The sequence below is a fragment of the Podarcis erhardii genome (genome assembly GCF_964252035.2).
Source record: "Podarcis erhardii genome assembly, chromosome: 6".
Taxonomy (NCBI): Eukaryota; Metazoa; Chordata; class Lepidosauria; order Squamata; family Lacertidae; genus Podarcis; species Podarcis erhardii.
The window spans coordinates 8,023,557-8,047,801 of NC_138510.1; the positions used below are offsets into that span (position 1 = coordinate 8,023,557).

Consider the following 24,245-nt stretch of genomic DNA (forward strand, 5'->3'; position numbering starts at 1 on the left):
AGCTAAAACATCCATGACAGATGGCCATCCAACCTCTGCTTCAAAACCTCCAAGGAAGGAGAGTCCACCACCTTAAATGGGAGTCCGTTCCACTGGTGAACAGCTCTTACTGTCAGAAAGTTCTTCCCGACATTTATTCAGAATCTCCTTTCTTATAACTTGAAGCCATTGCTTCGAGTCCTACCCTCCGGAGCAGGAGAAAACAAGCTTGTCCCCTCTTCCATGTGACGGCCCTTGAGATATTTGAAGTCCGTATAGTTAAAGCTATGGTTTTCCCAGTAGTGATGTATGGAAGTGAGAGCTGGACCATAAAGAAGGCTGATCGCCGAAGAATTGATGCTTTTGAAGTATGGTGCTGGAGGAGACTCTTGATAGTCCCATGGACTGCAAGAAGATCAAACCTCTCCATTCTGAAGGAAATCAGCCCTGAGTGCTCACTGGAAGGACAGATCCTGAAGCTGAGGCTCCAATACTTTGGCCACCTCATGAGAAGAGAAGACACCCTGGAAAAGACCCTGATGCGGGGAAAGATGGAGGGCACAAGGAGAAGGGGACGACAGAGGATGAGATGGTGGGACAGTGTTCCTGAAGCTACAAGCATGAGTTTGACCAAACTGCGGGAGGCAGTGGAAGACAGGAGTGCCTGGTGTGCTTTGGTCCATGGGGTCACAAAGAGTCGGACAGGACTAAACAACAACAACCATATCTCCTCTTTTCCAGGCTAAACATACGCAGCTCCTTCAACCATTCCTCAAAAGGCTTGGTTTCCAGACTGTTGATAATCTTGATCCTTCTCATCCACCCACATTTCCTGAGGTCCCTTTAGTGCAGTTGCCCTCGCAAAGTGGTTTCCATAAGATATTAAGATTATGAATCAAATAGTAAACAAACACAGGTCACTGCATGCTTGTGTCTTTGCACGATTGCAATCAGAAATCTCAGCACCTTACACTGGGGCTGGGCTTCATGAATGAAGCTTTTGCTGCAGTTTAAAACACCCTGCATCAGCGACAAGGTAACTTGATAGGGGAGAGGCAGCCGGCATTAAATATAGCACCCAGCTGCCTCGAGTTTTCCTGGCTGTCCCTTGCACATCAGGGTTTATTTTTAAATCCCTGACTCCAGTTTGAGGGCATCAGCAAAGCACAGAGATTTCAGCCACTCCAAATATTCCAGAATTCCCCTCTCTTCTTACCCTCCCATAGCTTGTGGACAATGAACTCCACCCCTAGATTTCTGGAGTCCAATGTGCCATATTGACCCGAATATAAGCTGTACCTGCAAATAAGCCGCACCTTTAAAATTCAAGGGGGAAAAAAAGACAATACCTGAATATAAGCCGCTCCCTTAAAATTGGGTTACAGGCTGAAAATCGCTATGGTTGGTAGAATTGTAACTCCAAGCCAATTTAAGTCTTTGATCTTGCAAGCCCGCAAAACTTACTATACAATTGCTAAAATTGCCAATCGCTCTTCAGTTGCTACAATTCCGCAGGCACACAAGCTCGCAAATGGCAAATGAACAGTCCCAAGCTGGCAAATCGGCAACAAAACTTTTTTTGTGCGTTCCGTTTTACTGCATGTCTGTTTCAGCAGCGGTATTGTCAAAGCTGGTTTTTGTAATTTTTGCGAATTTAAGCCGCACTTTAACTTTTGACGGTCGGAATTGGGGGGGGGGGAGTGAGGCTTATTATATTCAAGCCAATATGGTAGAAACGAGCCCACGTAATCTTCACGTATACCCTTCAGGAACTCCTGGAATTGCTCAGTCACTGCCCTCTTCGCCACCTTACCCAATAAAGGGAAATTTGCGACCAGGTGGTAATTGTTATAAACCAGAGGATCTGAGGTGGCTCTCTTCGGGAGTGAGCACACTACTGCCTGTTTAAGGGCAGCCAGCAGAGGAATCGTAGAATTGTAGAGTTGGGACCCCAAGGGTCATCAAGTCCAACCCCCCCCCACCCACAGGAAGATGCGTTCATCATGCCCTGGACCATGGGTAGGAAAACTAAGGCCCGGGGGCCACATCCGTCCCAATCGCCTTCTAAATCTGGCCTACGGACGGTTCCGGGAATCAGCGTGTTTTTACATGAGTAGAATGTGTCTGAAATATACTCGGAGTCGAGAGTGGATTCCATGCTCTTTATTCAGCTCATAGTGGTGAGGAGGAATGGAAGTTCCCCCAGAATGTCTGCTTTATATACGTACATTATTTACACAATGGGCCCCACATGATTGGCTAATTCGGGGATTCTCCTGTAGGCCAATCGGGTTGCAGATTCACTTCCACCTGGAGCTGGATTGGGTGGCTCCTGCGGACCAGTCAGACTGCTGCATTTGGATCCTATTCAACTCAGTACATAACAGTGTCCTTTACACTCATACCTCATGTTACATCCACTTCATGTTACGTTCTTTCAGGTTACGACCCGGAAGTACCGGAAAGGGTTACTTCCGGGTTTCGCTGCTTGCGCATGCGCAGACACGCAAAATGACGCCATGCGCATGTGCAGAAGCGGCTAATCACAACTTGTGTGTGTGCAGGCGCACCGCTGCGGGTTGCATTCTTTTCATGTTGCGAATGGGCCTCCGGAACGGATCCTGTTCGCAACCAGAGGTACCAATGTATTTAAAATGCATCTCTGGGTTATTTGTGGGGCCTGCCACGTGTTTTTACATGAGTAGAATGGGTGCTTTTATTTAAAATGTATCTCTGGGTTATTTGTGGGGCAAAGGAATTTGTTCGTTCCGTCCCCTCCAAAAAAATATAGTCTGGCCCCCCACAAGCTCTAAGGGACAGTGGACCGGCCCCCTGCTGAAAAGGTTTGCTGACCCCTACGGCCTGGACCCATCTGACCAGCCCCTCCTGGCTGGCTTTGACCAGTCGGGATGGGCAGGGATGAAGAGAATAAGAAGTCGGTCCTTTCCTTCTCTCTGGCAATCTCACAATGTGTATTTCTGTAGCAACATAAAAAAACGACAAGACTCCAGTGCTCTCTGCAGCAGCTGCCCCGTGGAACTGCCCAGCACCAGACAGAGAAGGGCAGAGATGAGGGTATGCTAAAAATAACATTCAAGACTGTCTCGACACAGGGTTGGGGTGGCCAGCACTTGCATGAATGATCCAGAAACATTTGATTAAAAAGGAAAGAATATCACACAGCTCCAACCGGTCCAGTTTAATCTGGTCTGAGGGCTGCATTTTAACTGTGTTCTCTGCTATTTATAGCACTGTCAAAGCTGTCAGGCAGTGTTTCATTGTTAAAACAAGAGGAGCGGCCGTGTGGGCCTGATTCAGTCGTGCTAGCGATCTTGGACAACACACGTGTTTAAACTTTTGCTTGGCAGTGCAATGTTTTCCCTTGGGCTCTTTTGTACATACATTTAACAGGTGCAGTTGCATATATATCCAGAGAAACGATACTCACTAAGATGTGTTTCTTTCTTTTTTATGTTCTCCAAATCTGAATAAAAATGTCAACATTCCTGGTTAGATTTTCGGAGGTGTTGTTGTACTCAGAGTAGACCCACTGAAATGAGTGCACCTAGGTTAGTCATGTCCACTAACTTCAGTGAGTTTGGTCTGAGTACAACTAGCTCATTAAGAAAAAAATGTGCAAGAGTTCTGTAAGTTCTGTACGATTCAGCACTTAAGAAATTAAATGTTTTCACTCAAAGGTGGAGTTCAAAAACACAATCCAAAAAACATGGTCTTTGGCTTTAAGGCCAAATTAGGAAATGATGTTGGATTTTCAATTTGAGAAACATTTTTGTTCCAGTTCTATTTAAATTGTGAGCTCAAAGAGGGTGAACTGCAGTCCAGCTCCCTCCCTCCCTTCCTTCCTTCCTTTCTTTCTTTCTTTCTTTCTTTCTTTCTTTCTTTCTTTCTTTCTTCATCTTTTTTATTTATGCTGTTCTTTAAAGCACCAGCTACATTGATGGCACTATGTAAATGATTGAATGAGCTGAATCTAGATATAAATCAATGTCATATGACTTTAAGCAGGCATGGCTCCCCCCAAAGCATTCTGGGAAGTGTAGTTTCTTCAGGGTCCTGAAAGCTCTTAGGAGGCGCCCTATTCCCCTCACAGAGCTACAATTCCCGGAGTTCCCTGGGAAGAGGGGTCGATTGCTAAACCACTTTGGAAACTGTGGTCAGTAAACATGCTTTGCTCTCTCTATCTCTCTGTGTTTAATTTTAAATTCATTATTCCCTCACCCTTTTTTGTGCCTCTGCACACTTTGAGATCCCCCGTACAGTCTGCTGTTAGCTCACCACAATAGCGGAGAATCCTAGATTGTAGAGTTGGAAGGGACCTCAGGGGTCATCTAGTCCAACCCCCTGCAGGAATCTCTTGCCCAACCTGGGACTCGAACCCACAACCCTGAGATTAAGAGTCTCACTCTCTGCTTACTGAGCTGTTGCTGTTTGATGAGTTCATTGTTAGTACATATAAGATGGACATATAAAATATATATATAAAAAGATGGACATATAATATGATATGGCCGAGCAATTCAGTGAAACCCAGATTTTTTTGGGAGGATAAATGTTATGTATGACCGTAATTACAAACCAAAACATTGTAAAAATGAATTCCACATGCCATTAAATTTATCTGAGTCAGGGATAGTCCTTATGGAGACATTGCTGGGTGGAAACTCTCGTCCGACCAAGCCAGCATGGCAAATGGTTCAGGATTATGGGAGTTGTGATCTATTTTGACTGCGCCATGTTGACCACACCGATTTAAATTCTTGATATGTGCATGTCACCTGTTCCTTATGTGAAAAATAATCTGGAAAGATCTCTACCCTTAGTCTTCCATATGTGGTTCTGCTGATTCGAAGCGGAACGTGAGTCATAGGCCTGCTGCAACTGCAAAAAATAAAAATAAAAAGTTAATGCAATTTTAGGCTGAATGAATAGAAGCAAAGTTTACGGTCAGATTAGTCCAACCTAATCAAGTTCTGCTCCCTGAGAAGACTAAAGTTGGAATGAGTTCAGGGGAGGGCAATGAAGGCGGTCAGGTTCTATGGGAAACTAGCCCTATAAGGAAAGGTTGGAGAAACTGAATATGTTGGGAGAGGGCCATAGCTCAGTGGAGGTACATCTGTCTTGCATGCAGAAGGAAGGCCCTGGGTTCAAAGCAACCGCTGTTCAGAGGCATACCAGGCTTCCAGCAGTGAAGAAAGAAGAACGCACAGCCGTTGTGGTTCGTAGCCTCCTCCTCTGTGAATTTATCACATCCTTTCTTTAAAAGCCATCCGAGTTGAATTACAGAATTGTCAAGATGGAAGGGTTCCCCGAGGGTCATCTAGTCCAACCCCCTGCAGTGCAGAAATCTTTTTGCCCAACGTTGGGTTCGAACTCACAGCCTTGAGATTACGGTCCTCCTGCTCTATGGACTGAGCTGTTCACTTTTTGCTCTTTATTTTGTCTGTCCTGAAACATCCAACATTCACCTTTGTGGGATGGTACCACTATAACCTCTGTTCCAGTCTGTATTTTTATTGAACATGTTTTTACACATGAAATGGTTTTGAATTGTTTGTATGAATTGCATTGATTCTAATTGTTTGTGTCAACGTGGGTGTGTGTTTTGCATTGTTTTCCTACACTAAATCATTTTCAATTCTTGCCAGACATGGAATTGTGCTTGTTTTGAGTTTTTGTGTACGAAATCGTTTTAAACTCCCGCTACATATATACTTGTGACGCGGGTGGCGCTGTGGTCCACAGAGCCTAGGACTTGCCAATCAGAAGGTCGGCGGTTCGAATCCCTGTGACGGAGTGAGCTCCCGTTGCTCGGTCCCTGCTCCTGCCAACCTAGCAGTTCGAAAGCACGTCAAAGTGCAAGTAGATAAATAGGTACCGCTCTGGCGGGAAGGTAAACAGCATTTCTGTGTGCTGCTCTGGTTCGCCAGAAGCGGCTTAGTCATGCTGGCCATATGATCCGGAAGCTGTACGCCGGCTCCCTCGGCCAATAAAGCGAGATGAGCGCCGCAACCCCAGAGTCGTCCATGACTGGACCTAATGGTCAGGGGTCCCTTTACCTTTACATATATACAGTGGTACCTCGGGTTAAGTACTTAATTTGTTCCGGAGGTCCGTTCTTAACCTGAAACTGTTTTTAACCTGAGGTACCACTTTAGCTAATGGGGCCTCCTGCTTCTTCCGCGCCACCAGAGCACGATTTCTGTTCTCATCCTGAAGCAAAATTCTTAACCCGAGGTACTATTTCTGGGTTAGCGGAGTCTGTAACCTGAAGCATCCGTAACCTGAAGCGTATGTAACCAGAGGTACCACTGTACTCGTGTGTACTTTCAGCTTTTCCTTTTGAATTCTTGCTACACGTGGAATTGCGTTTGTTTTCATAGCTTTCCCTGTATGAAATCATTTTGAATTGTTGCTGCGTGTGGGATTGTGCTTATTTTCATATATGTTGTATGGAATGGCTTTGAGAGATTTCCTGGGGGGCGATTCCTAAGTGGAAGATGAGGAAACAAACGTCACCAGATCAGAAGAAGGAATGGTAACGGGGATGAATCATACCAAACTGGCGGCGCGTCCTAACGCTGCTCCATATCACGCCCTGTCCCCGCATTTATTCCTCTCCATCCATCCCTCCCTCCCTCTTTCTCCTCCTCCCTCCACCTTTTCCTTTCTCCATCCCTCCATCCCTCCATCCCTCCTTCCACCTGCTGCATCCCCTCCTCCCTCCCCCGCAGCCTCTTCCCTCTCGTCCCTCCTCCTCCTTTTTCCTCCATCCATCACCCTCCGCCCTCTCCCTTCTCCGGCTCTGTACCGCAATGCTGTAGTGCGGAGGGGAGGGGGGAAGAGCAGCAGCAGCCGCCGGAGGAGGAGGAGGGGGGGGGTGACTGCATTGCGCCGCCGCCGTCAATAGGTGGACCCCCTCCCGGGGAAATAAAGCCGCCCGAGCCGAAGCTGGCAGCCTCTGCTGTCTGAGACCACAGCTGCCGGTAAGAGCGTCTTGAAAGCTTGCTTTGCTGCCGAAGGACAACGCACCATTATTTCCAACCCCCCCTCCTTCCATTTTTATTTATTTCTTTTTTTTGGGGGGGGGATACCTTTGCAAAAATGGGGAGGGGGCTGGAACAGGTGCAGCGAGGAAAGTGTGGGCTGCAGCCTTTAAAAATAATAATACTGAAGCTGGGGGGGAAAACGTTGGTGCTTTAAACGTTTTGCAAAAAAAAAAAAAGGGGGGGAAAGGCTGCGCTTTTTAATTTTTTTTGCAAAGGAAGAGCAATAATAACGGGCGTTTTATTTGTTTGGCGAGGCGGCGATGGCTTTTTGCAAAACTGCGCTCTCCCACCCAACCCTTCCCCGTTGCAATCTCCCGTCTGGAATCGTCTCTTGTCTCTTATCTGTAATCTCTCCCCCCCCCCGAAAAAACCCCGAAACCATTTCCACCCCTTCAAGTTGCGCAGGTGATATTGTGGAAGCGGGTCCGGGAGAGCGCGCGCGCGCGCGGGTTCCAGGGCGCGCGACCCCTAAGGCACTTAAGCCGGCCAGGAGCATCCGCGACCCAAGCGGGCGTTCCGGCAGAACCGGCCTGTGGATCGGACTCCTGAGCGGGGGGGGGGGCGTCGCTTTGCTGGGGTCCGGATCCTGTTTTCTCTCTTGTTTCCAAGCAGGTCTCTAATTTGCACAGTCATTCCAACCCGCGCGCCCCCCCCGCCCGGTTTTATTGTCTTGTCTCGACGCCCCCCTCCCTCCTACACACTTAAGGCCTTCTTCGCATTTAGAAATTGAACCCCCCCTTTTTTTAAGAGGTGGGGGAACAGGTGGGGGCTTGGAGAGAGCGGCGCAGAAACCCTCCCTGCGTCGCACCGGTTGACCTTGCCACCATAGCCCTGGCCAGATTATACGATTTGCAAATAATGATGATAATAATTACCCTAGATTTTTTTGAAAATTAGGTGGGGTGTTTTTTTTGTTGGGGGAGGAGGTGTGTGTTGGGGGGGGGGATCAGCGAAAGGAAAAACAGAGGGGGGGGGGTTGCAGCAGGTTTGCATTGCTTTCCCCCAGAATTTATTTCGTTTCAGCTCTGCAGGGATTTGCGCGGCGTTTTTAGCTCCGCAGGGGATCTGAGATAGGTTGGGTCATTCGGTTTTAAAAATAACCCCTTGCAAAAGGACGGGTGGGGGGGATGATGTGGCTGCTAGCTGCATGCCTTCCTAGCTGATCCAATCCCTCATGTGGGTGGCGTGTGACAAAAGAGTGGCAGGGACAACCTTCAGATACACCCCCTTCCCCCCCCCATCCCTCCCTATCACAACCCAAAAGCGGGAGATATATAGAATTATCCGTGCTCAGCTTGACAGAAATGAGCAGCAAGAAAATGGCTGGGGTTTTATGTTGCATGAACATAGAGGCTTCTAGAACCAGATATGGTGGCTTATGCACTGAGATACATTTTGCAACTTGGGAGAGCCCAGGCTGTGCGATTTGCAGAGCCTGCTTGCAAAACCAGTCCATATTCCCAAATTATAGCCCCTCCTCCCTGAGCGTTTGGGGTACGTTTTGCTACAGCGAGAGAGGCAGGTGGATTTCAACCCCCCCAGCACAGGAGCAAGAGTGTCTGAAAATCAGGCTTTTATTTTCTCTTTTATTTTGGGATGATGTAGCGCAGCTTTGTGAAAAGGTTTCGAAAGCTGAAAACGCAGACTTCTTGGCTTCTATCAACCTAAGATTTCCAGATCTGCCTCTGCTACATCTTGGTGTTATGGGCGAAAGCTGAGCTCTCCCTCCCCTCCTCCCCCCCCCCACTTACCGCTTGATCCTTCCACGCACAGCCAGATTCCAGTTTAGCCGCTCTAGGGAAGCACACCGAACAGCTATTTCTGGCTCTTTCCATTTGTGGGCACCATATTGTCCTTTCCGAAGATGAGCTTACTGGGAAATTTCCTAAGGTGGATCTGAAGGCCCGTATGGAGGAAAACCTCTCTGCTTTCGATACGATATCTTTATTGTCATTGTCCCATACAGAACAATGAAATCTACATAAGAAATTCAAAACCCCCTAAAAACTCCATTTTAAAATACAATATACTATAGAGACTCCTTATACTGCGTTTAAAACCAGAATTGCATTGGGGTAGAAACTGTTTCTCAGGCGGCTAGTCCTGGTCTTTATAACCCTGTATTTTCTTCCAGAAAGAAGCTGAAAGAAGAGATCATTTCCATTGCTTAGGAAAGCTTAGTCCACGGGCTTAGGTGCAATGAAGGGGTTCTTGCAATTATTATATACCTGGGGTGCGTGGGAATGAAAGCACACTTTGTGCACAATCGTGGTGGAACCAAATGTAGCTTATTTGGGAAAGGGTTTTTTTAGGACAGGCTACCAGTTCTAAAAAAAAGACAATTTTGGGGCGATAAGGAGGTTGCGCAGGCATCTCTGGCTTGCAGCGCAATGGGGTTGCCGCTGGTGTCAGTGGGGTGGACCCAGAAGGAAAAAACACAAACAAAACAAAAAACGGGGGTTCCTTTTCCCAGCTAGAGTCGGGGTGGATTTCTCCCATGGCAGACAGAAAATCCTCCTCCTGTCTGGCCTACATTCTGCCTGCTGTTTATCCAGCGATAGATCTGATGGCTAAAGCACAGGCTTAACTTTGCGACAGGAAACCCCAGACAAAGACGCAAAAACACACACACACCCCGGGGCTGGAAAAGGCTCTGTGGCAGTTGCGTGTCTGGCTGTTGTGTTGTGTTCCTGTTGCTCCTGGCGACACTCCTGATCTCCTCCTCTCTCGCACTGTTCTTTGCAGCAGCCGCCTCGCCCGGTCACAGCCGCTGCTGAGCTTTCCATCCCTCCGCAAGCGCCAGCCTGCCGATCACAGATCCCGAGGAGAGGAAAGATGGGGAAGGAGAAGACCCATATCAACATTGTTGTCATAGGACATGTGGACTCCGGGAAATCCACCACCACCGGCCACCTCATCTACAAATGTGGGGGCATCGACAAAAGGACCATTGAGAAATTTGAGAAGGAAGCCGCCGAGGTAAGGCTCAAAAGGCACACATGCGTACAATTTGACCTTCAAGTTTGCCCTTCTTTTTTCTCTCTCTGGAACTAGAGTACGAGATGGAATAGGAGCAGTCGTCGCCTGCCGCTTCCCACGTCTAGAAGAATATTTGCTATGTATTGTCTCCTGTGCTTTTTCATAGGTTCCTTTTCTGACTTCCACCACGATACCACAATATATTTCCCCGGCCTGCCTCCCCTCGCAACTTTCCAATTCGTTGTCCGAACAAAATAGGCCCAAACAGGGAAGGGGGTGACAATGAAAAGCCCCCACAACAGTAAACCGCTTCCCCTCCCATCTTCCTTTGGTGTTGCTACCCGGCCACACCTGAACATCCAGCGCATTTGTGCTGGTGGCATTTCAGTTTGTGGTCCGAGGTCCCTTTTCCTTGCGTGAGCAATGTTGGTTGGGAACCATGTTTGTTTGTTTTCTTCTGAGGCTAATGCTTGTGATGATGTGCTCTTTTGGCAAAATCGCCACCCCTGAATATATAATAATAATAATAATAATAATAGTAATAATAAACCTCAACTCTTGAATAATAATTATATTGAAGGGGAAAACTTTGCCTAGGAAACCTGAACTTTGCACCAAAAGCAGCAAAATTGTGAATTGTGCTGAATTGCAAAATTATTTTACATAATTTAATGTACATTTCTTTACTTTTTTATTATTCTGTCTGAGGGAGGGGTATCAGGAAAAGAGCTGCGTAGGACTCTAAAACTCAGTTCCAAATCAGGTCCCCCACTCCCACTTACTTTAAAACTTATTTTTGCACCTATACAGACTAGGGGCTTTTTTATTTTTGCAAATGAAGCCATCGGATTCTGCACCCAGTGTCAGCCCAATCCCAGTGGTGGAAAAGGCCAGAAGGTTTAAGTTTAGCTCTCTGCTGAAATGCAGAATCTTCCAATCAGTACTCTTCACCTATGCCCTGATTAATTTGCTCAATAACACAGCACAGTGTGTCAGCTTGGCGCTCAGTAGTATAGACCGTGTGCTTTGGGTTCAGAATCCCCTAATTTTAATCTCCGGTATCACCAGTTAAAAGGATGAAATAGCCGCGATGCACAAGGCCTCCCTCTGCTGAGAAGCCTGCAAGATTGCTTTCCAATATAATTCCCCCCCTTTCCTTTAGGTGACCAGTCAGACCCTGATCTTGAACAAAACGCTCATCTATGGACACCTCCCTCCACAAGAATCCTGGGAACTGTAGCTTACCCATACAGAACTACAATTCCCAGCACCCTTAACAATCAACAGATCTCCTACTCAGTTCTGGGGCAGTGACCTGTGTCTGCTGCCGCTCTCCCTGACCTGGAAATTCTGGCTGCCGTTACTTTAGAGAGTGTGGACTGTAGTTGCTCATTGGAGAGGGGAATGCATTCTGCACATGCCCAGAGTTGCTGTGTTGCACGTTCCTGGTGTTGCCTGTAACGGTTGCTGAGGGTGGTTAGGAGATCCTCCACAGAGCTATAGTTCCCAGCGCCGTGTGCAGGCTACATTTCCCAGGATTCCTTAAGGGGAGCCATGACTGTTAAAGGATGTTGTGGATGTAGTCAAGCAACTTAGGGACAAATCATGCCGAATAAATACCTTGTCTGTTTATATCAGTATCGTCTAGGGCTTGAAGCAGGGGTTCTTTCCCCGCTCTGCCAGGATTTGAACCTAGGACCTTCTGCGTGAGAAGCCAGTGCTGTTCCACCGAGCTACAGCAATTCCCGGAAATATCTGGTCCCCATCTTTGTCTTAGGCTTAGCTGTTCTTTGAGGGCAAGAGGCTCAGAGCCTGTTACAGTCCTTGGTAGCTGTGCCAAATAAATATGGGCCTGTATAGTCTGAATTAGGGCATAGCTACACTTCAGACTTGAGCCAGAAGAGCCCAGAGGACACCAGCTGTGCTGAAAATTCTGTAGCAGATCCTCAAAAAGTGGGGCAGATGTTACTTTGCCTAAGTCCTGCAAGACAACTGGTCACTCCAGAGGGCTATCTTAACTTAAGTGAGCAGATGTGTTTTCTTCCTAAACTCATTTTCTAATGGTCCCCACTTGAGATTCTTCCGGGGGGGGGGGTGGGAGGCGCAGAATGGTGGGGAACCGTTCACAACATATTGTCAGAACCAGCTCTAGTTCTTGTTGACTGAATCTGTAGTTTGTTATTAGTTATTACCTTAATATCCGGCTTCCTGCCCCCAAGTTGCTCAAGGCAGCTTATGTGATCGTCCCTCAATCCACCTTGGTCTTCATAACACCCCTTTGAGGTAGGCTAGGCTGTCTCAAGATCACCCAGTGAAGTGCATGACTGAGAGCAGAGTTGAATCCTGGTCTCCCAGGGTGCAACACTCTGAACCATTTCGCAACGCTGGCTGTTTTCTGATACCCAAGAATTGAGGGTTTTAGCTGTCTAGTTACTTGGCCAGACTGGTATCCGCTGCACTCTTTCCCCTGCTTTCATAAAAAGCATACCTTGGACAATGAGTCTAGGCCACCAGAAACCTCTCTTGCAACCCTCAGATGAAAAGATGGCCACTTCTTATAGACAAAGCATCCTTCTCGACTTGCTCCATTGCACCCACCTTTTTCTCTCCCCTGACCCTCTCTATTTTGCTTCGCTTAACATCCAGTGTCCGGAAAAAAGCTTGTCTAGAACATCAGGACTTCCAACTTGGTCTTCATAAAGGAATCACAAATTGCTCTCTCCCAAGTTTCGGGTTCCCTTCCCAATGGACCAACATGGTTGCGTGATAATTCTCTAGTAGATGGTATGTTTCGGGTGCTTTTTGCTGAGTCAGCCCATTGGTCTACCTAGACCAGAATTGTCTACACACTGACTGACAGGTTTTGAGTCAGAAGTCTGTTTTTGCAGCCCCTCCTGAAGAGGCTGGGAATTGAGTTTCCAATTCAGAATGGATACTCAGTAAACAGCCTTCTGGCTTAGTGCACATCGTTGAGGACCGATTCTCAAGAAACAGGTTATGTGGATAGAGTTTCGCTGATTCCTTTATCACAGGACGCCTTTCGTTTTCGACACATGGCTGTGTCCTCGCTTTGTTCAGCATTAAAACGCACTGCTGCAAAAAGTAGAACCCTTTCTCCGTTGGCGATGTTCTGTAAAGGGAAGGAAGGGAGTTAGCATTTTATCTGAGCCCACGGATAAATTGTGACGCCCGGGGCATGTCATTTTAGCCTCAGTGATGCATCTTTAAAATGGGAGCATCAGGTGAGGGGTTATAGGGGAAGGGAGATGAGATGAAATGAGGGAAGAAGGAAATCCCCTTCTGAACCTTCTCCACTTCTCTGCCTAAAGTCTCCCCCTCCCTTCTCCAGGAGGAGGGGGTCAGTGAGAGGGAATCCCCCTCTCTGCTGACCTTCCCCATCCCTATATTTCCCAAGGAGGCAAGGCAGAACGGGTGGGAAAGAAGTCTTCCTTCCATGGATGAAATGGGGATGGAACGGTAAGAGAAACCACCCAAGAGTGGTTGTTAACTGAGCATCCTCAGCTTGTGTGACCTATTTCTGGGCTTAAACCAGGAAAGATGGATGCCTGCTTCCCTTAATTCTCCCCACCCTCTGCCAGCTCATGCAACTGGAATAAATGCATATTCTTACTCTGTCTACCTGTTCCTCCGTCTCTGTCACCACTCTTCTGTTGCCTTTTCCAGTGTCAAGTTAAAATTGGAGCTGCTGCCAGCCTGTGTAGACAATATTGAGTTAGGTGGATCTTTGGTTTGAGTCAATATAAGGCAGCTTCTTAGGCAGCGGTAGAGTGTCTGCTTGGCATGCAGAAGGAACAGAGGTTCGGTCCTCTGCATCTCCGGATAAATGCGGGAAAAGGCTCCCCATCTGAAACTCTGGAGAGACGCTGCCTGCCAGGGTAGACAGTACTGAGGTAGATGGGCCAGTGGTCTGACTCCTACTAAACTTTCTGACAGTAAAAGCTCCTCCACAGTGGAACGGTCTCCCTCGGGAGGTTTTGGACTCTGCTTCCTTGGAGGTTTTTATGCAGAGGTCGGATGGACACCTGTCATGGATGCTTTAGCTGAGTTTCCTGCTTTGCTGGGGGTTGGATGCCCCATTGGGTTCCCTTACAACTCTACATTTCTGTTATTCTGTGACTCAGGATAATGCAGCTTCTTGCGCTGCTAATACCTCTGTCCTCATAATTGGTAGAATGCCATGCCTCTTTGTAAAGGTAAAGGGACCCCTGACCATTAGGTCCAGTCGTGGCTGACGCTGGGGTTGCAGTGCTCATCTCGCTTTACTGTCCGAGGGAGCTGGTGTACAGCTTCCGGGTCATGTGGCCAGCATGACTAAGCCACTTCTGGTGAACCAGAGCAGCGCACGTAAACGCCGTTTACCTTCCTGCCAGAGCGGTACCTATTTATCTACTTGCACTTTGACGTGCTTTCGAACTGCTAGGTTGGCAGGAGCAGGGACTGAGCAATGGGAGCTCACCCCATCGTGGGGATTCGAACCGCCGACCTTCTGATCGGCAAGTCCTAGGCTCTGTGGTTTAACCCACAGCGCCACCCACGTCCCTTCCAACTCTACATTTCTGTTATTCTGTGACTCAGGATAATGCAGCTTCTTGCGCTGCTAATACCTCTGTCCTCATACTTGGTAGAATGCCATGCCTGTTCATAGTGCTATGTAAATAATCATCATGAATAACTCAGGTGAATCTCAGGTTTGGGCAGGGGGGCCGCAGTGCATGGACTATCAGGGACAGTCCTGACCAAATTCCTATTGCTTGCTGGTTGCCAAAGTTCTTGCAAAAAAAGAGAGAGATAAACATTGCCCTCAGTCGACCTCCATTGTCTTATCTTGCAAGGCCCCCTCCTTGGGTTCTTAGAGTAAGAGGATGCAATCAAAATGGCAATGCCTGGTTGGGGAACTTGCAACCCAGATGTTGTTGGGACTACAACTCCCAGAAACCCCAGGCAGCAAGGTGTGATGGGAGTTGTGGTCCCAACGACATCTGCACGGCTCCCGCATGAGTTCCTGACTATGCGCTCCTTTGCTATAAATTTACAGTTCTTTGGTAGATCGTGGGGGCTTCTAGTAAAAAATGTAAACCGTGCGAGGCTCAATGCAAAAGCTGCATTGATGTCGTTACTACCACCAAACAAATACGGGTGTTTCCTAACAACAAGCCCTGGCTAAACAGGGATGTGTATCTTCTGTTAAAGGCAAGGAATGCTGCTTTTCACTCTGGCGATGCGCAACAGTATAGAGAAGCTAGAGCCAAACTGAAAAAGGGCATTAGGGATGCCAAAGCTATGTACTGCCGGAGGATCGAAAAGCATTTTGAGAGCTCCGACCCTCGTCGTGTATGGCAAGGCCTGCGACAAATTACAGGGCAAAATATTAAAAACGAACTGGCAAACAGCAGTGCGCACCTGGCTGATCAGCTGAATCAATTCTTCAGTCGTTTTGAGGTGGGAACTGGAACCACCGTCACTACAGCATTGGCTACCAGCACATCATCAGAAACTATTACTGATAAACAACCACTTTTATTACAGACCACCGACGTACAACGTGCTTTTCAGAGCATTAATATTAGGAAGGCAGCTGGACCGGATGGAATTATGGGACGAGTTATTAGGGACTGTGCTGCAGAATTAGCTGGTGTATTTACGGACATTTTTAATCTATCCCTGTTGCAGGGTTCTGTCCCTACCTGCCTGAAGACATCGATTATAGTGCCAGTCCCTAAACAGTCAGTGGTGGTATCTCTCAATGACTACAGACCAATAGCCCTAACATCTGTCGTTATGAAATGCTTTGAGAGATTGGTGCTAGATTATATTAAGGCTGGTCTTCCATCCACTTTAGACCCATTCCAGTTTGCATACAGAAGAAATAGATCTACTGATGATGCTATTTCCATCGCTGTCCATACTGTACTGAGTCATCTAGAACGACAGGGAACCTACGCAAGGCTGTTGTTTGTGGACTACAGTTCTGCCTTTAATACAATTCTACCAGACAGGTTATTCCTTAAAATGACCAATTTGGGTATACATCAGAAGATCTGTTTGTGGGTAAGGAATTTCCTGACCGATAGGCCGCAGACAGTGAGAATGGGACCTCACTATTCTTCTACTCTAGTATTAAGCACAGGAGCCCCTCAGGGGTGAGTGTTAAGCCCCTTTCTCTATTCCCTGTACACATTTGACTGCACCCCACTGTATAAGTCCAACACAATCATCAAATTTGCGGATGATACAACAGTGGTGGGGCTCATTAGTGAGAATGATGAGGCTGCTTATAGGAAAGAAGTACAGGGGTTAATTCAATGGTGTAAAGAAAATAATCTTATGCTTAACACCAAAAAAACCAAAGAACTCATAATTGATTTTAGGAGAAAGAAAAGTGTATTTTTACCATTGCACATAAATGGCGAGGAGGTGGAGAGGGTTGGTAGTTTTAAATACCTGGGCACTTACATCTCTGAGGACCTCTCATGGACTGCAAATATTAATATGGTTGTGAGGAAGGTGCAGGGGAGGTTGTATTTCCTGAGAATGCTCAGAGGATTGAATCTATCTCAGCACCTACTTCTGTCCTATTATCATAGTACCATTGAGAGTGTCTTAACCTATAGTATATTATCGTGGTATGGGAGCAGCTCTGGAATGGATAAAAAAGCTTTACAGAGAATAATTAAAATTGCCCAGAATGTTATTGGGCTCCAACTACCAACCCTGGATGAGATCTTCACGTCTCGCAGCTTGAAGAAGTCACACAATATCCTGAGAGATCCCACCCATCCTGCTCACAACCTCTTTGAACTGTTGCCTTCGGGCAGAAGATACAGGACAATGAAAACACGAACCACACGCCTTCTGAATAGTTTCTATCCAAGAGCTCTGATTGCACTAAATAATGATCTCAGGGCCAGTTGTAAGAAATAGCAAGCAGTGAGTAGTAAGGAATGAGATAGGTTTTAGGTTATGCTATGCTTCTAATAGGTTGTGTTATATTCTGGATTATGTATGTTTTAATAGATTATGTCTGAATAGGATGAGAGTGTTGGAGATACGTGCAAATGTGTATGTGAATCCGGTCTTGGGTGTTTGATTTTCGTTGTTGTGTATACTGTGTATATACGGACAATGACAATAAATTTATCTATCTATCTATCTAATTGGCCTACCTTGCAAGGTTATTGTAAGGCCAGTCGGCGTTAGAACTATAAATTGCCTGCTGGGTGACATGAGCTGTATGGGCAAGAGATTGGGATCCCCAAAGGGATTTGCAAGGTGTTTGTCTGTGGGTCAGGGACTGGTGGAAAAGAGGGCACTTTTTGCCCTGATTCTCACCTCGGTGGTGAGGGTACTGCAGGAAGCTCGTTCCCCGTTCCTCCCAGACACCCCCTTCCCATCTATTTCCTACCTTTGCAGGTGAAAAATAGGGAGGTGACCATCAAAACAAAGCAGATCCCTAATCTGTGATTGCACCCTGCGAGAATGGAGCTTGAGGGTGGGCAAAATCCAGCTGTGTTTTCTCTTCTTTGTTACAACAACTTAGCAAGTTTTCAGCCCTTAAGACAGGCATTGAAATAACTGAGTAGCAATGCACTGCAAAAATCTTAGTGGTTTGACGGAGTGGATTGAGACATCATCTAGAGCTCAGGGACCAATGTCCCTGTTCCTTCCTAGAAGCAGAATAAATTATGCAGAATAGGGCAGCGTGTGGAAAGTCCAGCACTTTGCATATTTTAAGTGGATCATAGAATACTTTCCTGTGTTGGTGCATGGTTATTTAATTATGCATGTGTTTTGGAAACGGAATGACAACATGCTTATGAACAGGCCTTGTTTCTTTTTGTGCTGCTTTTGCAATGGCTAATTTTGCACCAAGGAGGCCAAAAAAATTCCTCTTTAGGAAAGAGCGACGCCATTTCACGACGATGCCTGTTACTGCCCACAGCCGCATATCCTGACTCCTTATATAAGAACCAAGAGAGGGATCACAGTGAATTCTCTTTTAACGACACCTTCTTGACTGTTCCCTCAAATATACTGGGCATATTATTTCCAAGGGCAGATTCCTTAATGTCATGATGGGCCCATAGATCAGCTGCAAATTGCCTTTGGTTCCTGAACCGTTGGGACCAAAGGGCATAACACCGAAAAAAATGCACAAGTTTCAAAAAGCACCCCGGCTTTCCTGACTCGCTTTCACCTTCCCAAGCACTGAGAATAGTATCCTAAGCTATTGTTCCATTTTGTGTGTGTTTTATTTCATCACCCTTCCCATTTCTGCAGTCTCAGTGCACCCACCTTGGTTGTTTACATCCACGTCAAGCTCCCTCTCTGTTTAACTATTCCAACTTTTTCATACGGTGCTTTCATGCTTATTCAATATACAGTGGTGCCTCGCAAGACGAAAATAATTCGTTCCGCGAGTCTCTTCGTCTTGCGGTTTTTTCGTCTTGCGAAGCAACCCTATTAGCGGCTCAGCGCTATTAGCCGCTATTAGCGGCTATTAGCAGCACTTAGCGGCTCAGAAAAAGGGGGGGAAAGCGAAAAGACTCGCAAGACGTTTCCCCATAGGGAAATTCGTCTTGCAAAGCGCCTCGAAAAACGGAAAACCCTTTCGTCTAGCGGGTTTTTCGTCTTGCGAGGCATTCGTCTTGCGGGGCACCACTGTAATCCCTTTATCATACCTGTGGGGTTCTGATATATCTGGCAACCTAATAAGGGCAGGGACAATTGGTTCATCATTATCTCAAGCCTTTTTGTGTATGGGGTGGGGGGTGGATATCCTCTCACCTATGGCACATTCTTCCTTTGGAGATGCTTCAAAGTAGATTTGAGCATCTTTTGGAAACATTTTTTAAGAGTTCCCATTTGGGCTGGTTTTATTGGTTCCCACCCCAGGGACGCGGGTGGCGTTGTGGGTTAAACCACAGAGCCTAGGACTTGCTGATCAGAAGGTCGGCGGTTCGAATCCCCGCGATGGGGTGAGCTCCCGTTGCTCGGTCCCTGCTCCTGCCAACCTAGCAGTTTGAAAGCACCTCAAAGTGCAAGTAGATAAATAGGTGGGTTTCCCTGCGCTGCTTTGCTTCGCCAGGAGATGTCTCTGACTTCCTTTTTTTGCCACGAGGTTTAAACGTGCCATCATGAGGTCTAGCTACTTAAAAATACAAAAATGGAGGCCGGAACTTTGAAAACACGTTCGATGTGGTCGCCTCACCACTGCTGCAAACAGTCGCCTGCCCCCCATCGTTATCTGAGCAAACGGCTCTACCTTAGACCCTGCAGCTTTGCAAGAGATCTGTACCAGCTGCCGAGCTGCAGCGAGGTCTGGTATCTTCTAAAATAAGCTGCTGTTTCTTTGAATCAGCCAGGCAAGCCTTGTGGCACCTTCGCTGGCATGGCAGAAATATGCAGAGGGACGTGAAACTGCTATTAATAGCCAATTGACTCTGTGCTCTCAGCCTCCATTTTCTGATGCAAGGCAGTGTGTGGCGAGGGTATTCCTTTCCATACGATTGCTTTGGTAGGAAATGGAGTCTGGCTCTCATAAGATTTTTCAAAGGTGCTGCTTAACTGGGGTTTTGTTTTGTTTTAGAGAGCTAACGTAATGGAATAGGGTCCTTTGGCTTATGGAACAGAAGATAGTAGCAGTTCAGAAGGCTTTCTCTCCCTTAAAAAAATGAAACCCGTCCTTTGTGGCCTTAAACAATATGACTTCTCCTTCTGCCCGGCCAATTCAAGATGTATTGAGTTCTGCAACAGAGCCGCTACTGTGCTAGGCTAGAAAATACGGCCTTTTTCTTCCTCTTTTGGCCCACGATCTCTGCGGGTAATCGAATATAGACAGTTGAAAAGAGGAGCAAAGGCATTTTGCTAAATAGAGGCTTGTCATGCACTCATAACATGATGCAGCAAGTTTCGGCGCAGTCCATTTTTTCAGCCGGAATGTACCAATTTTGATGGCTGCGGGAGCTGGATGGGCTGATTAGTCTTTTTTTTTTTTTTTTTAATAATATTTATTAAAGTTTTCCAATTAATTACAAATTAATAAAACATCCAATTTCAAATCTTTTTCCAATTACATCCCTTCAGGACTTCCCCTTCCCTCCCCCCTTGTATTCCCAATCTCTCAAATAATCTCAACAAGTTCTTCTCCTCAATTCAAACTTGTTATCCTTAACCCAAATTTTTTTTAAAAAAACATTATTTTCCATTCCCCTAAAATCGGCTTATTCCCACCACGAGTTCCCCCCTTTAGAATACCATGTAGATGTATATAGCCTAAATAAAACGTAGTTTACGCCTTTAAGGATTCCACATTTCCCACCCCCCCTTTTCCCGGTTGCGTTCCCAATGTTCCTCAATGTCCGATATTTCCACGTCTCTCTAAATCATAGTCCTTTGCCAGTCCTCTTTAGTTTCGAATGTCCAATCATGGAAGGATTCTGTCTCAAAGAGAGGCCCATTTTTTCCATCCAGATTTTTATATCCAGGAGTAAAAAACTCCAAATTATAATCCTTAAGCTTGTCAAATCTGGATGTCCCAAATGTCCCCACTTTTAACTTGGTCCAATTCTTGTTATTTTGTTGTTCTTATTGATCACACTCCTCTTTCTATTTCTTTCTGTCCCTGTTTTCCTGCACAAATGTCCTAATTCCAAAAGTTAGTTCCTTTGCAGAGGCTTGTTATTCAGAAACAAAACATTACGTCAAGTTCCTTTCATTCCACAACAGATGATTCCATTGTCTTCTTCGGTGTAGTAGCCTCTGTAGTCATAATAATGTTCCATTTCTGCAGTTTCCCAGGAGATAAACAGTTCAGTTCCAATTTCCAGCTAAAACTTGTAATGTCCCTCGGCTCCTCTAGGTGGATTGCAAAAGCTGAGTTCTCTTCCAGATCACATCCATTAGCCCTAGTAACTTTGTAATCCTTATTTAAAACAATTTGTATTCAATTTATAACAAATATAACCAGCAAAGTCCTTGTAACATAGTCTCTATCATATTTTCCGCTTTGACAGCTCTTTGACAGCTGTCAAAACTTGCCTTTCTCCTCTCCAAACTCCGTCATCGATCGCTCCCGGGGTTCCAGGGGGGGTTGTTTTTAAGTCCGAATTCTACTTTCCTCCTCCAGCTCAATCTCATATTCTTCACTCGTGAGGTTAAAAACTTGCCAAAATGATGTTACTCCGATCTTAGTTATCAGATCCTTTGCTTTGACCCTTCTACAATGGAGGGGGTGGCTGACTTCCTTTTTTGCGCCTCCCCCGCTCGCTCCGAAATTTTTAAAATTTTTGTCCCTCTTTTTAATCCAAGTTCCAATTACTTACAGGTTGTTCTTTTAGGTCCGAATTTTCAAAGGAAGAAGCCAGCGCTCTCCGCCGAATGGCATGCGGCTTCGCACGGCAGGGATAGCAGAGGACTCAAAACACCACGCTTCTCCCCGGCACCCGATCCGTAGCCTTTAAAAAGGCTCCTTCACGAGTCGGGAGGGCGCTAATGGTGTCAGCCGAGTCTCCATGTCCACGGCCCCCGTGGCCGTGGTTTTTAAGGGTCCCCGCATCGCCGGTGCGGTAGGACCCAGCCCCTGCCGTGCAGGCTCCCTCCGGAGCTCGGAGGGAGTCCGCCATTCGGCGATGGCGCCGACCCGGAAGTCCTGGATGGGCTGATTAGTCAACCTGATAAATTGCCATCGTCATCATCATTCGGTTGTACAGGGTGGGATGAGGGTCATGGTGCTTCTCTGGAAGGAAAACCCTTGTTAATTGCAGGTCAGGATCTTCTCTGCCCACCTGTCACACTGGGTCTGCTGAATGCAAGGAACAGATTAATTCCAGCAACTCCCTGAGCAAAAGTATTTATATATATATATATTATGGATGCTATGTATTCAGAATCAAGGTTGCACTCCCAGCCCAATAATGTTGGTTATTCTTGTTTGATTCTTCAAGGTTCAGTTAATAGCTCTGGCAGATACAGTGCTTGGGTTGTTGTTGTTGTTTATGTAATAAAATGATTAATGACCTTGTGATATTGAAGTCCACTTTGTGGCTTTCTGGTCCAAACGTGAGATAGTTAAACAGGTGTAGGGTTGTGTGTTGTGCTGCAGAGGGCAGAGAATAATAATTTATGGAAAACAAGCAAATGTGTGCAAATCTTTTTCAGAGTGTATGATTCATCCTTGTTCCTGAGCCTTGTTCCTGAGTTGTGATTGCTTGGGGCGCAGAATATTTAGAAGATGTATAAACTGCAGGATCAAATTGCTCTCCAAGCACTGTAGAAATGAAACCCTACAGAACATATAGAGAGTTGGAATATAGGGAAGTTTCGATGGGGAGAATGGAAGGAAACATGCTGTTATGCAGCTTTCAGGCCTAACTACAGCAGGAAAACTGGGCAGGTTATTCCTCAAAGGTGACAGGCGTCCGGTTTAGGAGAACAAAGCAAGTTTTATTAATTAATCGGATATGGTGTGATGCCTGTCGCAGGGACTCCTATCACGGCTACAGAATAACTCCACCTCCAGCTTCTTTCCTCCACTGGAGGTTTTTAAGCAGAGGTTAGATGACCATCTGTCATGGATGCTTTAGCCGAGTTTCCTGCATTGCAGGGGGTTGGACTACAGGACCTCTGGGGGTCCCAACTCTACAATTCTATGATTCTATAGCTCCTAACAGGCACATTATGACCCTTGGGGACAGCCTCAGAGGTAGTGTGAGACATCTACTTAACATTTTGTGTTGCAATATATTTATCAAGGATTTAAGACTCAAGGCTTGCTGAGATATATCAGACTGAATCAGATAAGTGTTGGAGATCAAATAAGTTGAGGAACATACTTTCACACGTGGTGGACTTGTAAAAGGGTGAAAGAGTTGGGAAATGATACATAATGAATAATAATAATAATAATAATAATAATAATAATAATAATAATAATAATAAATAATTTATTATACATACCCCGCCCATCCGGCTGGGTTTCCCCAGCCACTCTGGGCAGCTTCCAACAGAATATTAAAATATAATAGTCTGTTAAACATTAAAAAGTTCCCTAAACAGGGCTGCCTTCAGATGTCTTCTAAAAGTCTGGTAGTTGTTTTTCTTTTTGACATCTGGTGAGAGGGCGTTCCACAGGGCAGGTGCCACCACCGAGAAGGCCCTCTGCCTGGTTCCCTGTAACCTCACTTCTCGCAGGGAGGGAACCGCCAGAAGGTCCTCGGAGCTGGACCTCAGTGTCCGGGCAGAACGATGGGGGTGGAGACGCTTCTTCAGGTATACTGGACCAAGGCAGTTTATTGAAAAAAAAAGTTCAAAAGGTCCTTTCTGTTGGGGATAATTAAGACGGAAATTCCCAGGTGTCATAAAAGGTTATTTATGTATGCTACTACTGCAGCCTGTGTTTCGTTAGCCCAAAAATTGAAAACGAGCGAGGTCCCAACCAAAGAAGAATGGCAACTTAAGTTGACAGAATATGCGCAGCTTGCAGACTTAACATCTAAAATAAGAGAACAAGAAGAACATACGTTTAGAGAAGATTGGAAAACGTTTATTGAATATATGGGGAAAAACTGTGTACACCTCAAAACGTTGGCAGCATTAAGATAAGTTCAGCAGTGTAAATACATTTTGATGGATGCAGTAATGGAATAATGAATGGTTTAGTTTTTGTAAAATATGCAGGGAGATATGATATGCAAAATGAACCATGGAAAGAGGAGAAGGGAAGTCCTTGATATTTTAAGGAAGTATAAATGAGTATTTTAGATTGTAAAACAGAAAATTTACCAAAAAATTATATATATAAATAAGACTTAAAACTTGAAAGAAGTCTATTCTGCTCACTACGTTGTTGTTGTTGTTTAGTCGTGTCCGACTCTTTGTGACCCCCTGGACCAGAGCACGCCAGGCACTCCTGTCTTCCACTGCCTCCCGCAGTTTGGTCAGACTCATACTGGTAGCTTCGAAAACACTGTCCAACCATCTCGTCCTCTGTCATCCCCTTCTCCTTGTGCCCTCCATCCTTCCCAACATCAGGGTCTTTTCCAGGCAGTCTTCTCTTCTCATGAGGTGGCCAAAGTATTGGAGCCTCAGCTTCAGGATCTGTCCTTCCAGTGAGCACTCAGGGCTGATTTCCTTCAGAATGGAGAGGTTTGATCTTCTTGCAGTCCATGGGACTCTCAAGAGTCTCCTCCAGCACCATAATTC

General features: G+C 46.1%; 1 protein-coding gene across 1 annotated transcript in view; it reads left to right on the forward strand.

Annotated features, from left to right (window-relative positions):
* Window positions 1-6,822: 6,822 nt before the first annotated feature.
* EEF1A2 (eukaryotic translation elongation factor 1 alpha 2) overlaps window positions 6,823-24,245 on the forward strand; it is a 42,150-nt gene continuing 24,727 nt past the window's right edge. Inside the window, exons 1-2 of the mRNA XM_081867881.1 lie at window positions 6,823-6,983; window positions 9,792-10,025. Of these exons, the coding sequence (XP_081724007.1) occupies window positions 9,882-10,025 (144 nt within the window). The 5' untranslated portion in view covers window positions 6,823-6,983; window positions 9,792-9,881. The remainder of the gene's footprint in view (window positions 6,984-9,791; window positions 10,026-24,245) is intronic.